We start from the raw sequence: 16,355 nt of genomic DNA, 5'->3' as shown, positions 1-16,355 counted from the left end.
TCACCTTTAATGATAATATAATGTAATGAACATTATTTTTATTCAACCACCATAATCTAAAGACAAAATTCAAAGAACATTTCAAATTAAACAATTAACATATGTCACAAATAAAAGTACATTATTTTGACAATCAAAGAACATGAAGATAAAGAACACTATTTAACTGCACGTTATGTTCTTTACAATTTTATAACATGTTCTTTGCACTTTAACGGAATGTTCTTTACATTTCTATACAATGTTCTTTACAATTCTATAATATGTTCTTTTCACTTAAACTAAATGTTCTTTATATTTCTATGCAATGTTCTTTCCGCTTTTTTTTTGGAAGAGATGCACCATGTGAATTGTGCATCCGCCTACACGAACCATGCATTGTATGCATCATTAGACCCATAGAGTGCTCCACAAAGTCAATTCCCACGCCACGAGATTAACACTACACTAAATTTATTGAGATCTTGTTTAGTTCATCTCTTTTAATATAATTAGTTAAATTCAATTAAGTTTCGATTAAATAAAATATACCTTCATCATAGTCATTTTAAATCATAAATAGAAATTATTTAAAAATTATTTAACACTTCTTGCACGATGAATCTTCCATTGACCATTGTACATTCAAATAATAGCACTCCTTGTTTAACATTAAATAATTTACATTGCCATTTCCAATCAAATCGTGCATGTTTGTTTGGTATTCCAGACAAAACTAACATGTAAAAATGGGGAAACATAATATATTTAAGAAAAGATAAAAACCCTATAATTATATGTTTTTTATTTTTTTATTTTTTGGTGCAAACCCTATAATTATATGTTTACATGTAATATTATTTCAATGTTTCTGCATTTGAACGTGGGGTGTACCATTATCAATTATCATAAGGAGTTTGACCCTAGAAAATGGTCTACCACTTTCTTCCATGTCCAAAATTGTTTTGTCAAATGTCAAACATACCTTAACGTATCCTTCGCCAATCAACAATGTGCTATTACATTCCCACTTTCTTCCAACACTTAGCCTTCTTATAATAATTTTCATTGTCTTTCTCTTGAAAATCTCTATTTTTCCCTCTCAAACATCAAATTTATTTCATGGATTCTATATACCAACTTTGCTTCTCTATTCTATTTTTAGTCATCTCTTATCGAATCTTTAAAAAGCTTACCATTAGACTACCACCGGGGCCATGCCCGAGGCCTATCGTTGGTAACTTCTATGACATTAAGCTACATAAGTTTGAATGCTTTAATAGATGGGTCCAACATTATGGACCCATCTTTTCAGTTTGGTTTGGCTCGAGTTTGAATGTGGTTATATCAAATTCAGAGTTGGCTAGGGAAGTTTTTAAGGAGAATGATCAACAATTAGCCGATAGATGTAGGAGTAGATCTATTGCCAAGTTTAGCAAGAGTGGTAAAGGGCTTTTATGGGCAGATTATGAGCCTCATTATGTTAAGGTGAAAAATATATGTGTGGTGGAGCTCTTTTCTCCTAAAAGGCTTGAGGCTCTTAGACCTATTAGAGAAGATGAGGTCACAGCCATGGTTGAATCCATTTTCAAGGATTGCACCAATCCTGGTATGTTCGTTTATTTTACTCAATACTTAATCTCTTATTTTATCCCTGACCCATTGCAATTAAAGAGTTTTCTTAATTTGTCTACTTAAACATCCATACATATATATCATGCACACGTACATTTTACTCAACTCGTTTTATAAAAATGGTTACACACTACTTTTTGAGGTCAAAGTTCGTTCTTTTTTATTGAATTCTTATTTGATTGCGACTCATCCAAACATCAAAATATTATCATTTGTGAACTAATTTATTTGGTTTCAAATCTTTAAATGCATATATTTTGAGAGAAACAAATTTTAATGATTCTTTTACAAATCAAAGATATCCAATTTTTTTTTGATGATTATAATGGCTCAATAATAAGGGACATCACAAAACCCCTATTAAAGATTTAAAGTGATTGGAAAATGTGGGAAAGGTGAATGCATGATTGAACATCTAATCTCATTAGTTCCTCCAACGAAATCATTTTTGTGGAACAATTATAGACATAAAAATGAGTATTAGTAGTATAATTTGGAACGATTTAGTAAAACTTAGTTAAATTTTGGATTGAATATGGACTCAAATACTCCAAAAACCAAATTAATTTGCATTGGATTGGAATATTGCTTGGATCCACCAACTTTTATTTAGTTATATTAGGTCATGTCTACCACCAGGCACCAACTTTGAAATTAAAAATAAATCAATAAAAATTTAACTTATATCCTCATAAATGCATGGGTGGTGAGAATTCTATCATTGTTAAAATAAGAAATGGAATATTGCAATCCACTAATATAATAAGGTTTTCAAACTTAGACATAACACGATTTGAACAGTATAATGATGTACATTTATCACTTGGTTTATATACAAAATTTTTGGTTGATTCCGTGAGTTACTAATCCTTCTAAGAGACAAAAAAAAAAAAAAAAAAAAAAAAAAAACAAAAAAAAAAAACATGATTTTATTATTATATAATATGATAGTGGGTAATCAGTGTGAGAGTCGCTATCTCTTAATATATGTTTCATTGGTTGTTTTCGATTTTACATAAATTAATTAGTTGACGTTCAAATTAAATGCACATAGTGTTGATCCTAATTAATGCAACATATTGCTATGCTTTGACGTAGTAAACAGGAGCAAAAGCTTGGTAGTAAGGAAATATTTAGAGGCAGCAACATTCAACAACATAACAAGGCTAGTATTTGGGAAGAGGTTTGAAGGTGTAGATGGTGTTATGAGTGAGCAAGGATTGGAAATCAAGGCCACATTGGCTAATAGACTCGAGCTTATCGAGTCGGAGTCTAAGGCCGTATGGGAGCACATTCGATGGCTTCGGTGGTTGTTCCCCTTAGATAGCAAGGCATTTGCTAAGCATGTAGCTCGGAGAGATGCACTTACCTTGCAAATCATGAAAGAGCATAGTCTTGCCCACCAAAAGAGCGGTGAAACGGTTAAGCAAAGCTTTATTGATGCCTTAGTCACCTTGCAAGAGAAGTATGATCTTAGTGATGACACTATTACTAGCATCCTTTGGGTAAGTTCAATGTTACAACCTTTTCACTTGAACTTGCTATATTACATTCTTTTATCTTTCATAAGATCCAATTAGGTCATGAAACTTTTGAATATCCACTTGCGCCCACATATAAATTGTCCTACATTAAAATTTAAGAACAGAAACTACAGGTGTATAAGTTAGAGAAGTTACTTATATTATCAACAATTGGTTTTAGTATGAAAGTTTTTTGGGTTTATTAGTGGATTAAACTCTCATCATCTTTATTGGGTTTCCCAAATCCGAATATGACAGAATCACACGTTGATCAATGTTATGTATATTTAATTGATTATTGCTTCTAGGGAATGTATATAACATTTTCCTTAATATATGCAGGAAATGGTAATAATGGGCATGGATACGATTGCTACATCCGTAGAATGGGCCATGGCAGAGTTAATTAAAGATTCGAGACTCCAAAAGAAAGCCCAAATTGAGATGGACCAAGTGATTGGATCAGACAGAATCATAACAGAATGGGATTTCTCAAATTTACCATACTTAAGATGCATAGCTAAAGAAGCACTAAGGCTACACCCTCCAACTCCCTTCCTCCTTCCTCATAGAGCTAGCTCCCAAGTTAAGCTAGGAGGCTATGACATCCCTAAAGACTCAAATGTCCATGTTAACATCTCAGCCATTGCTCGTGATCCGGCAGTTTGGAAGAACCCGTTAGAGTTTCGCCCCGAAAGGTTCATGGAAGAGGATGTAGACATGAAGGGGCATGATTATAGACTTTTACCATTTGGTGCAGGAAGAAGAGTATGCCCTGGAGCTCAATATGGGTTGAATTTGGTTACATCTATGTTGGGTCATTTGCTTCACCATTATAATTGGACTCCAGCTGATGGACTAATGCCTGAGGACATTGATATGGAAGACAGCATGGAATTAGTGGCACAAATGAGAACCCCATTACAAGCTATTGTTGCCCCAAGATTGCCTGACCATTTGTATAAAAGAGTTGCTGTAGACTTGTAACTTAGTATTTATACATTTTTGAAATGTCCATTTTTACCCCTAAGTTTCACTTCAATATAACAAATACAAGTACTTTATAATCAATGTATAAGTATATTAATCTTGTTTATAATTTTTCTATTCCAAATATATTAGGTAGTACATTAGATTATTACTTTTCCTATCATCTTTAAAAGTTGAAATAAGTATGTTAATAACTCGGATAATGTTTAAGGTTTTTTTTTTAACAATAGTAATGTTTTAAGTTGTTACTTGTCATATCGAGCAAGTGTATTGAACAATTCACATTTGACGTGATGTGATGTGGTTAGATGTTGACAAAGAGGAATGAAAAAGTCATAATAATGTGAATGAAAAATAGTAAGTTTTTTCTACCTATAATACCTTGAGTCATTAATGACTTCAATGGCGAATCTATAATGGTACCTGGGTGACACAAGTCCTATCAAAATCAGATTTTTTGTTTATCTATGGAAGGTGCAATTTAGTAGCTCAATTTCAATTTTCAATGCAATATAGGACATTAAACTAGCTTAGTTTCACTAACAACACACTTACCTTATACTTGGTCTTAGGTCGTACAATCCTTAGAACAAGCATTTATCTTATTAATTCTATTTTTTTTTTTCTTCACTAAGTGCTTCTCCAAACTAAAATCACTACATCCGCCACTGAATGACTCTATACATACCCTTAAGTACTAATTTGTGCTTACTTGATACAAATATCTATCTTGGTACCAAAACACTTCTTCATAAGCACCAACAACCACATAATTAGAAATTAGAGTTTAAGCTTTGTTTACTAGTTAAAGAGTATTAGTACAAAAATAATTATAAAATAGAAATAAAATATTAACCTTGACAAAACTCAAAGACTAGACTCAAGTTCCTATGAAAGTGTAACAAGTCGAGCTCGAGCCTAACACCCCTAGTGGCCCTAGGTACGAGTAATGATTTTTCATAGCATTAACAAATAAAAGCATTATTCTTTTAATGACCAAGGCCAAAGGAGTGTTTTTAGGGTTTTGAAAGGGTTTAGGACTCGTCTCCATTCTTGCATTTCCAACCATTGAAGCTGCTACACACTTACCTCCAATGGCGTCAAACAGCGAAAAACTCCACAACCTCGAAGATTCAGATTTCGAGATTGATGAAGATGGCGACGACCTCGAAATTGATCAAGGTTGGAACGATTGGAACGCTGACGAAAATGACGATAATGTCGACGAAGATTCCGAATTCAAGTGTTTGTTTTGTGAATTCAGCTTTAATTCTTGCGATTCATTGCTTCAACATTGCTATTCAATTCACCATTTTGATTTTCCTCTCCTGAAAAAGAGCTTAGGGTTAGACTTTTATGGCTGCTTCAAGCTTGTTAACTACATTAGAGCTATGGTATGTTTGTCTAATGTTCAATTCTTTTGCTAATTTAGTCTATTCAATTTGATTTTTGTTATTTTGTTTATATCATGTGAAATTTGGTTCTTAATTGCTTAAACAATGTGTTAAAGTCAGTTCTTTTACTATGTTATTCGGACTTGGGTACACGTGTTGGACATGGGTACGTGTTCAAGTGTGCAGTTATTTTGCGAAAAAAATTCATTATGTTGGCCCTAAATGAAGTGTACAGGAAGAGTGTCGAGGATCCGACATGAGTACTGTAAGAAAAAATGAAAAATTGAAGTAGCTTAGGCTTTTGGCATTCCAAATAAGACCTTTTTTTGAGCTAAAATTGCCTTTTAAATATTTTTTGCTAATTCTCTGAGAATGAAAGTGGTTCAATAAGAGACAAATGGGCTTAATGATTTTGCTGAATTATCTTATGAATTTTCTATGGTATTATTTTGTCTTGTTTTTCCTGTAAATCAATGTTGTGGTTTTGTTTGTAGGTAGCACAAAACACTTGTTGGAGCTGTGGCCATCAGTGCAAGTCCAATCAAGAGCTACTAAATCATCTTCACGGGACAAAATTTTCGGAGTTGAAGCTTTTGTGGGATGATGATAAGTACTTGCAACCCTTTATGGAAGGGGATTCTTTACTCTATAGCTTTGATCAAGATGAAGATTTTGAAGATGAGTGCATGCCACCCGTTGATGAGGAGGAACTATCACGAATAGTGGGAGAAGCAAAGGAATTATCACGTTTATTGGGGGACGTGCAAAAAGTATGTTCTGATGATGAAATGATGTTAGATGCTGATTCCTCTAGCCCAATTGATTTGAATAAGAAAGTAACGAAAGTGATGCCTTCTATTTCTATTGCTAGCTCTTCCAGGGAAGCAATGGTGAATGGTGTTGAGCGTGATTTATCTGATAAAATGCAAAAGAATCTGTCCCTTAGGGCTTCTTTTGGAAGAGTTGCAGCATCAGAGATTAAGAAAGTAAATGAGAGTTATTTTGGATCCTATAGCTCATTTGGCATCCATCGGGAGATGTTAAGTGACAAGGTCCTGAACTTATACAAATAATTATACTCTGCATAACAACTCAATTCCCATTTCTTAGATTTCTTGGATCCTATGACATGGCAACATTTTAACTGTTTGTTATGTTGGCGGTTGGCCTCTTTACTGTGACTGACAACCTCCTTATGGTGTCGCAGGCTAGAATGGATTCATATAGTCAAGCTATTTTGAAAAATCCATCTCTTTTTGGTGGTGCTGCCGTGATGGACGTTGGTTGTGGGACCGGTATACTTAGGTGAGACCTCTTTATAGATGTATAGTGAATTATACAATCATGTCTGTATTTGCTGTTGTCTGCACATTATGGATTTTAGGTGATTGTAACGAAAATATGTGCTTCTTATGTCACTTTTTTACATTGTGCACTGTTGCAAGTTCGGATGCATGATTTTAGTGGTTTGCTAATGGATGGTATCATGTTCGAAGCTTTTTGAAAACCTACTTGTAGACATGGATCTTACTCCAAAGTTCTTGATTGTAATTTTTGTTGCAGAGTCTGTTGGATGCCATTCAATATAATGAATTTGTTCAATTTTGGCGACTATTACTAATATACTCTTTTGCTTTGACACTGTGCCCGATGGTATCTAGCTTTTGATCTTGTGTGATGCACCACCTGCACAAGGTGGATAGTCATATCAAGAGAGAAATAATAGGAGATGAAAAGCTGGGACTTTGATTTCAGAATGAAATTTACTAGGAAATGAAATACTGGAAGTTGGCAATATTACAAAGGCGGTAGTAGTGGTGGAAAGTGAAGAGGTTAAAAAGACAGGTTGGAGGGTCAAATTAGCTCTGGAGGCAACTAAGTCAGGACTGTTGCAAAACTCTTCTTGTTCCATTGTTGAACGTAGCGTGCTTATCTCATAAATTGTTCAAAAGTGATTGCATTTAACACTATCACCCTGTCAATAATGGTTAAACCAATTAATTAGAGGTCAGGAGTTTGAAAGTGGAGTGGATAGGTTATGGGTATGAGGATAGACTGATGTATATTATTTTGTAAAGGTTAAGTAAACATGTCAAAGAACTTGCATTATGTGGGACCATGCAAGTGACTTATCATTGCCAAGGTGGAGGGTCCAACTTCCAAGTGACGATGTTTCATGAAAGGGCAACACCTTTTTAAAGATACTATAGATTTTACTGCTAGAAATTGCTAACAAGTGCTTAATTGCTTATTGCTGAAAGGAAGGACTACTTTGATTGATGATATTCTATTATACCTTCTTCTTTCTGTTATTTGAACTTTGAATGAATACATTTGACCCTTTTTGAGAAACAAAAATTTTATCCCTGTCTTCTTTTATCCTTACCATAATGAAGGAATCAAAGGCACAAGAGGTAAAATATAGAGTACAGATCTAGGGCATGATTATTTTCTGTATAATTTTATGTAATCTAGAGGGAATAATACTTTGAATCACACTTCGTATGTATATGACCTCCAGATTGTGTTATAGTAGAATGTTTTTTCTCTCATTGAAATATGACTATATTAGTGCCAGGTCTAATAGGTTCAAAGAAATTCAGTTAAGAGCTATTTACTTCAGTTTAGGGCTAATGAGTTCAAATTAGGGCAAGTTAGTTCATTTTACCACTAAATATATGCTTAGGTAAGGGAAATACTAGAAAACAATTCAGGGTCTTCAGGTGAAAATTATGGACTCTAATGTGGTGGTATAAGGTCTAATAGCTCAGGTGGACCATTTATCATACTGTATTTCCTGCTATTCTTTCAGCTTACTCTTAGTTACTATTTCTCAGTCTTTTTGCAGCCCAGGCAGGGGCTTCAAGAGTTATTGCAGTGGATGCAAGTGAGAAGATGGCTGCTGTGGCCACTCAGGTATCCTAGGCTTTCTAGCTTTTCAGCTTAACTTCTTGATCTAACAATACCAACATCAGTATCAACTTCATCAAATAAACCTTTGTAATAAATGAAGGGTATTGTACTGTTTGTAGATTGCAAAAGACAACGGCTTTTTAAGGAATGAAAGTATTTGCAAAGGTAATAACCAGAGTTCTGGTGTAGTTGAAGTTGTCCATGGTATGATTGAGGACATTGAAAAGTCGGTATCAATTGAACCCCACACTATAGATGTCTTATTGAGTGAATGGATGGGGTACTGTTTGCTCTATGAATCAATGCTCAGCTCTGTCCTCTTTGCACGGGATCGATGGCTGAAGCCTGGAGGTGCTATTCTGCCTGATACAGCAACAATGGTGAGCTGTACAATCACTGTATATTTTTCTTTTTATGGTCATTTATTGAGGTTTAGTACACCTTTACAATCACTGTGAGACGCCTCTATAGCCAATGCTTCCGATAATTGAAATAAACATGAATATATGTTTACAGTCATCAGAAATATTAAATGTATAAGTTTCCTATAACTAACTGAATGCTTAAAAACATCTTTATTCCATGTATAATACATGGTCACCCCATTCTTTCTCTTTTGTCACTTCTGCTCTCAGGAGTCGAGGCAAAGTAATTTTGTATCACGTACTGTCATTTCATTTAGGAGTAACTTGTTACATGTTCAAAATGACTAGACACTTGATATATATTTATTGAAATATTATGGCACCGCTTTGCTGTAATTTCTTTTTGCCTTCGAATGACCAGGCACATGATATTTACTCAAATATCAACGCACCTCTTTGCTGTAACTTTATTGAAATTCATTTTGTTTGCCTCTTGAATTTATTAATGCTGCAAGGAACTTATATCTTTTGTCAATTTTCTTCAGTTTGCTGCAGGCTTTGGAAAGGGTTGTACCAGTCTTCCCTTTTGGGAAAATGTGTATGGCATTGACATGTCTTCTGTTGGGAAGGAACTTGTTAAAGATGCTGCTGAGTTTCCCATTGTTGATGTTGTCAATAGCCATGATATTGTGACTGAGACTGCAACTTTGAAGGTTTGTTCTCCTTATCTTTTGTACTGCAGATTTTATTTGTCCTGTTTCCTGACACTTGGTGTAGGGGGTAATTTACATTTCAAGTGTTGAGTTAGAGTGGGAGCTTCTGTTAACTGTAATGAATAAGTCCTGGATGAAAGATGGCTGATCTTGCACCAAGGTAGGGTATGCGGGGTGGGTGGAACATGGAGGATTAGAGGAAGGGTTCTCTATTATTACAGTAATTAAATCATCCTCTGAAGAGCAAAGTTGCAATATATTACCGAGTCATGTACCCAAAAATTATTATAGAGAGTTGTTGATGCTTAAAATGGGCAATATCTTGGGCTGGATTTCCTGCTATGAGCTCAATTTTATGCATATTTTGATTCGTTTCTTTGTTAACTTCAGCCTATTGCTAGAATAGTGGACTCTGAAGATTTATATCCTGATATGCTCAATTTCTTCATTTCAGAACTTTGATTTAGCAACCATGAAAATTGAAGACATGGATTTTACTTCTAGCATCGAGTTACAACCTAAGTTGGCCAGTGTCACCGAATTAAGTGAGGTGAAAAATGGAGTTACATGGTGTCACGGAGTTGTTTTGTGGTTTGATACTGGTTTTACAAGCAGATTTTGCAAAGAGATGCCTGCTAACTTATCCACTTCCCCATACACACTGAAGACTCATTGGTCCCAGTCAATTTTCACCTTTAGGGAACCCATAGCACTCTCATCAGGAAGACTTGATGCTAAGAGTTCAGCTGTTGTTGGAACTGACTCCTGCCCAGCCTCGAAGATTGAGGTACGCATTAGTATTGTTCGTGCACAACAGCACCGAGCCATTGATATATCACTGGAGACTTCAGCAGTCAGCCATGATTGCCGAAGACAAGCTTGGCCTGTACAGATTTTTAACCTCTCTTAGAGCCTTATATCTTTGTTGTTCTGTTATCATTGTATCAGTTGATTGATAGTGGTCTTATTTTCCCTTTTATTTTCAATGTAGTAGTTAACATTAATAGCCAGTTATGGCCTCCTTATATAAACATCCACCAATTTTGTTTCCTTGGATCAAACTTCACTCGTATTGGAGAGGTTTTCGTTCTTTTGTGATCAAACTTCACAGCATAATCTTGGTTGTCTTGTTTTCGAACCTGACCTACTGAACACAGAGCTTCTTGATAAAAGTTTATTTAACTCATCATATTAGACCACGCTGTCCTATTCATGTCTTCTGATTAGCTTATCTATGGAATACCTGTCTCCATAGTCCATACACTGAAAATAAAGGTGTCATGTATCTTCTCCTCTACATGAATAGAGGTAGAAAGTGAAATGGTATCAAATTAGTAAACCGTCTATTTCTTGTAGAGAATCCTGATGAACCTGATTTGACTTAAAGTAGCGTAATTACTTGAGAAGATTACGAAAACTTAACATTTGTGCTTTTAGGCCCTTTAAAGCTTGGCCACAGATATATCATATTAGTAGCAAGAAAATTCCGGAGAAGAGTAACACCCCCCCCCCCCCCAAAAAAAAAAAAAAAAAAAAAAAAAAAAAACACGATTGGTTGCCATAAAAATCTGAAAAGACCCAGAAATACCTGTTATTATATCTACAGTAATAACAATACAACCTTATAATATGCATACAGTATTAGGTACCATTCAAAGTACCCATAATTCATACATTATCTCATTTTAGGCTTTTAGCTCACTGTAATTGTGAACTTGCTTCCATCAGCTTAGCTGGAATGGACAATAAAATTCTCAGAAATGACCAGCAACAGCAAAACCTATTGCTTTATTCACCACCTGCAGCCTCTGTAGGCGTAGCTGGTCCTTTGGGAATCCACTTATATACTGGTGCTTTCGATTTGTTTACCTCAGGCGCTTGTGGTGTTTTTGCACGTGGCACCCACTGTGAAATTACCCTATGTTGCTTGATTGTCTTTGCTGTGATTTCTTGCCATTTGTTTTTCTTGTTCTGTTTTGGTCTACCAGGACTTGTAATGACAGGTTTTGGTTCAATCTCCACTTTCACATCTTGTATTTTGCTTCCACATAAATCAACCACTACAATATTTTTTGATGAAGTACTCGTTATATCAGATTCTGCTTCTGAAGCTTGTTTGTGATTCCCTGCATCGAGAGCTTTCTGTTCTGAAGAAATATCATCAAGATCTTTCTGTTCCGAGGGAATATCATCGAGTGTTTTCTGTTCTGAAGAAATATCACAGAGAGCTTTCTGTTCCGAGGGAATATCATAAAGTGTTTTCTGTGCTGAAGAAATATCACCGAGAGCTTTGTGTTCCGAGGGAATATCATCAAGTGTTTTCTGTTCTGAAGAAATATTGAGAGCTTTCTGTTCTGAAGAAATATCAGCAAGAGCTCTGTGTTCTGAAGGAATATCATCGAGTGTTTTCTTTTCTGAAGAAAAATCATCGAGTGTTTTCTGTTCTGAAGAAATATCATCGAGTGTTTTCTGTTCTGAAGAAGAAGAAATATCATCGAGAGCTTTCTGTTCTGAAGAAATATCATCAAGAGCTTTCTGTTCTGAAGGAATATCATGGAGAACTTTCTGTTCTGAAGAAACATCATCGAGAACTTTCTGTTCTGAAGAAACAATATCGAGGACTTTCTGTTCTAAAGAAACATCATTGAGGACTTTCTGTTCTGAAGAAATAATATCTATTTCTTCAGCATCCAAATCCCATCTAGGAGTGCCATTGTGCAATGTGCAGTCTCTGTGAATATTATCCACCAAATTTGTCTCTGGAACTATTGCACTGTCAATAACCTTCCTGTCTTCGCTCTCTGGCATAGGTGTAAAAATCTCTTCAACCTCAAAAAATTCATTGTCAGAATCATTGTATTCTTCGCCAGCTCCTAATTCCAAGGTAATATTTACTGGTACTTCATTCATGTTTCGAAAGAGAACCTAACATGAAGTGAAATTAAAAAAAAAAAGTCATGTACAGCAGTACAGATACAAGCTAATCAATTATAGCCTTTGTTCTATATTTGAACTTTCTTTGGACTCATTGAAGCTTCTGAATTGAACTTAAATAGCCTTTATTCAGAACTTACTTTTCTAAGAAGTTCTTTTTCAAATTTAAATGGAGCATATCATTACCTCTGCTTTGAAATTCCTAGCGACCTTTGTGTTCCAGGGAACATCCATATCATCACAGTTGAGTTCCAATATGTTTGATCGGACAAATCCTGTGTGGAGCATGATTTTGAATATCATTTCTTCTGAAACTTGATCATCATGCAAATGGATACACTCGAGGAAAACATCACCCTGGATCTGACAACGAAGTTCTAATTTCACGAACTCACATTCTTCCTGCAGTTAAGCATCAAACAACCTCTGAAAATGAAAGAGCCTTACTTTTGATCTTATTATGACAAAGAAAGCAAAGAAAGTGAACGGTTTTTTCATGCCTGAAAATAGCATGGAGACCTGGTTTAAGAATAGCTTTTCCTCCTTTTCTTAATGAACATTGATAGAGTACATAAAATCCTAGTATGACTGAATTTTTACCTTTGAATAATTTAAAGCAGGTTCATCTGCCATGAATGATGAAAATACAAGCCGAGCACTATTAGTCTTTGCCAAAGGGTCCTGGCCATACACTCGAACCACAGGCCTGCAACCTTTCCCGCCATTACATAAAGGAAGATTCCTCAGAAGGAGATAGTCTATTATTACTGGTGCATCTGACGGAGGCCATTCTGAAGCTGAATCTCTTCCTGTAATGTACTGAAGGTATCTTAACTGAGAAGCTCGAGGATTTATTGGGGATATGACAGAAGAGAGTTCCTTAGGAGCTTGCTTATATACCATTTCAAGAGTCTTCTGCTCTCCACTGTATTGCTTCCTGTAAAGCAAGAGACCTGCTAGCATGAACGCAAGCACAGGCCAACCACCGCTCTCACAGTGCATCAGGATCACGTTCTTCTGACCCTCTAAAGATAACCAGCTCTCACTAGATCGTAAGAAGTAGTGAATCATCTCCAACGGAAGTAGAGGATAGCCCTCATAGTGGCAAGGGTAATCCACCACTGTCATGTCGTAATCAATCAGTATGTCTGACAGTAAGCTCATTTGCTCTCCTTCGCGGAAGTTAAACACCATGACAGATGCACCAGGATGGCAGTTATGCAAACTTTTCACAATACCACCTAGGTATGACTTGCATTCTTTTTCACTCTTAACTGAAGTTGAGAAGCAGCTTTCGAACACTACATGATGGAGGTAAAAAAAGGGCAGTTTTATCAACATTATTTTACTGAAATTAACAACACGCTTACTTGTCTGCGTATATACATTGCTCTTAATCTAAAGTTAGAGGCATATTATGCTAAAATATAATGTTTTTTTAGCATCACATGAATTTCATGTATGCACTTCAATTCATTTCTCAATTTTTTTCACGATATAAATTGCACCAATTATTGTATGCAATGGCCTAGGAGCAGCGGACGCACACATGAAAAGGGCTAGTGTATGCGTTTATGGATGATAGCATATTAGTATTTGGGTGCATTAGAATGTTGTGACTTTAAGTTGTGAGGACCAAAACCGTTGACATGAACATCTTTATATAACCCGAGTTTATTGTAGATTAAAGGTTTCAAAGTTTTGGAGAGATGAAATGTGCATTGATTGGTATACTAAAACCATTGATTGGTAGCACAAGAGAAATCATGAATCCTTCTTAGCTAGTTCCCCGTCTTTTGAAGAAGTATTCAATTAATCATCCTGATTTAGAATTCCCTTATTTGCTCGAAAAATACTTATTTAGGAACATCTATATACCATAAACATTAATATTATTCTAATTAGACTCTATTCCCTAGTTACAACGAAAAATTATTTGTTATATATAAAAGGTTAAATATCATTTTGTTTTACCCTAACAATAAGATTATGACGAAACCCTTAATATATTTTTTTTGAAACGACAAAACCCTTAATTTGTTTCTAAAGAATAAGAATTTCCCTATTTTCACAAATATTTATTTGTCATAATAAGAGTTATGTATGATCATATAAGAAAAAAAATGTATAAGAAGCTAAAAGGACATGCATATGCATAATCATGATACAAGTGTAAAGAAATATATACCATATATACGTTCAGATATTTCAAGAAGACGATCAGGAAGCCTCCTAGAGAATGATCGCCGGAATATTGACATGATGATGGATCGACAACCACGAAGACAGCAACAACGACAACAACAACAACAACGGACGATTTAATTCAACAAAGCAAAAAACAGTAGATAATGAACGAAACAAAAGATTACGTACGTACGTAAACCTAGCTAGTATGATGAATAATACAAATGAAATGATGTATTAGAAGAAAGGAGAAAAAAAGGAGCAAAAGAGGGTCAAGAATGCATGATGAAAAGACATGAAGATTGAAAAAAAAGATGAATAGAGATAAGGTGGTGAGTTTGACTTCTGAATGTGTCAAACTTTGAGGATGAGGAGGAGTGAGCACGACTATCTTCATTTTTTTCAATTTTTGGTAGTGGAGACAGCTGCACCAACTGTACTCTTTTCTTATTTATAAAATTATAATTTAATTTTATATTCCTTGTCAATTTTAAAGTTTTGTGTTACATTTCATCATCATCAATGTATCATGTTTAATAATTTTTTGAAATATGGAAGAGAAAAGGTGCTTTATGGTATTGTAATTCTAAATTAAGTGAAAATATCTCAATTTAGAAAATTAACGAGTTGTTCGATATAGAAGATATCAGGGTGGAGATAAAACTCACCCTTATCTTTTGGAAGAGATGGTGTAATGTAAGTGATTTAAAGGGAGGAATAAAAAAACTGAGGATGAAAAGACATTTGAACCTTTAATGAAAAGGAAGGATAAAAGAATTTAATAAGAGAGTAAGGATATTTAATTAATTTGATAAATATCCCTGTCTTTGTCTTAATTCATACCAAATCAAGGATATACAAATACAAGTAAAATATTGGATTCCTCAAATAATTCTTCATTTGAATCCCTACCTTCAACTCTATCCCCGTTCATACCAAATGATTTTTTTTTTTTTTTTTTTTTTTTTTTTTTAACCTTCTTTGTGCAGAGAAAGTTATAAAACAAAATGATATAGATGAGATTTGATCCTAGATTTTGAATATCAAACTACCGACCTCTCAAAACTTTAACCAAGCTAAATAGTTGAACTTAATATATATGGTTGACCTTTATTTTTTGACAAATATGTTGATATGAATATAATGTCAAGTTTGTAGATAAGTTTTGGAGTGTTAGAAGTAGTCTCGAAGTGTTACGACTTGGGCATGACCAGTGGCGAATCTAGAAATTTATAAACGGGGGTCCAAATAAACTTTCAACTTAATCATCTCAGCTTACGGAGTACTAAGTAATACATTGTCAAAGACGCATCACCAAAAATTACAAATCGTTTTTAATAACACAAAACAAATAATAGGGTTTGAACTCATGAAAAAGATCCATGACTGTTTATAAGGGAAAACAAAACAACACATAATTTTAAAAAAATTAAAAATTACAATTGTTCTTGTCGATTTTGATTTCTTGGAAGCGCGATATTTGTCTCTATGAAAGAAACCAAACTATCGTTTAAAAATGTTCATCTATATTATTTCGTAACTTATGAAAATGCTCTTTCTAAACTTGCGGTTACCACAAGAAGAATTATCACCAACTTGATGAGCATATAAACTTGTTGGTGCACTTGAATATTTGATACTTCTTTGTTTCAGACTTTGAGGTGGAAAGAGAAATTAGAAAATTGTATGAGTGTTTGAGACTTTGAGTTGGAGCTAGAGTGA

At 34.6% G+C, this 16,355-nt stretch overlaps 2 protein-coding genes and 1 pseudogene across 2 annotated transcripts; 2 read left to right on the top strand and 1 right to left on the bottom strand.

Moving 5' to 3' along the window:
- The first annotated feature begins 1,044 nt into the window (after positions 1-1,044).
- On the top strand, positions 1,045-4,255 carry LOC110717310 (annotated as a pseudogene).
- An 875-nt stretch (positions 4,256-5,130) lies between these two features.
- LOC110718121 (probable protein arginine N-methyltransferase 3) lies at positions 5,131-10,562 on the top strand. Its single transcript, XM_021896923.1, has 7 exons — positions 5,131-5,521; positions 6,016-6,573; positions 6,729-6,826; positions 8,359-8,437; positions 8,554-8,814; positions 9,345-9,512; positions 9,967-10,562. The coding sequence occupies exons 1-7, from the start codon at positions 5,222-5,224 to the stop codon at positions 10,420-10,422; spliced, it is 1,920 nt and encodes a 639-aa protein (XP_021752615.1). The 5' UTR covers positions 5,131-5,221; the 3' UTR covers positions 10,423-10,562.
- A 524-nt stretch (positions 10,563-11,086) lies between these two features.
- LOC110718110 (formin-like protein 20) lies at positions 11,087-15,192 on the bottom strand. Its single transcript, XM_021896912.1, has 4 exons — positions 14,635-15,192; positions 13,047-13,747; positions 12,633-12,848; positions 11,087-12,437 (listed from the first exon to the last, which is right to left on the bottom strand). The coding sequence occupies exons 1-4, from the start codon at positions 14,705-14,707 to the stop codon at positions 11,301-11,303; spliced, it is 2,127 nt and encodes a 708-aa protein (XP_021752604.1). The 5' UTR covers positions 14,708-15,192; the 3' UTR covers positions 11,087-11,300.
- Positions 15,193-16,355: the final 1,163 nt, after the last annotated feature.

The sequence above is a fragment of the Chenopodium quinoa genome, unplaced genomic scaffold (genome assembly GCF_001683475.1).
Source record: "Chenopodium quinoa cultivar QQ74 unplaced genomic scaffold, ASM168347v1, whole genome shotgun sequence".
NCBI lineage: Eukaryota > Viridiplantae > Streptophyta > Magnoliopsida > Caryophyllales > Amaranthaceae > Chenopodium > Chenopodium quinoa.
Note: the sequence above shows the minus strand (reverse complement) of the source record. Positions and strands in the feature narration are given on the sequence as shown.

Bases quoted from the DNA above. Each gene is read 5' to 3' on its own strand.
- LOC110718121 (XM_021896923.1), top strand. From the start codon at position 5,222: ATGGCGTCAAACAGCGAAAAACTCCACAACCTCGAAGATTCAGATTTC. The intron at 6,827-8,358 runs GTGAGACCTCTT...ACTATTTCTCAG, and splicing joins TGTGGGACCGGTATACTTAG to TCTTTTTGCAGCCCAGGCAG. The intron at 9,513-9,966 runs GTTTGTTCTCCT...TCTTCATTTCAG, and splicing joins CTGAGACTGCAACTTTGAAG to AACTTTGATTTAGCAACCAT.
- LOC110718110 (XM_021896912.1), bottom strand. From the start codon at position 14,707: ATGTCAATATTCCGGCGATCATTCTCTAGGAGGCTTCCTGATCGTCTT. The intron at 13,748-14,634 runs GTATATATTTCT...TCCATCATGTAG, and splicing joins AATATCTGAACGTATATATG to TGTTCGAAAGCTGCTTCTCA. The intron at 12,849-13,046 runs GTAAAAATTCAG...GCTTAACTGCAG, and splicing joins CTGCTTTAAATTATTCAAAG to GAAGAATGTGAGTTCGTGAA.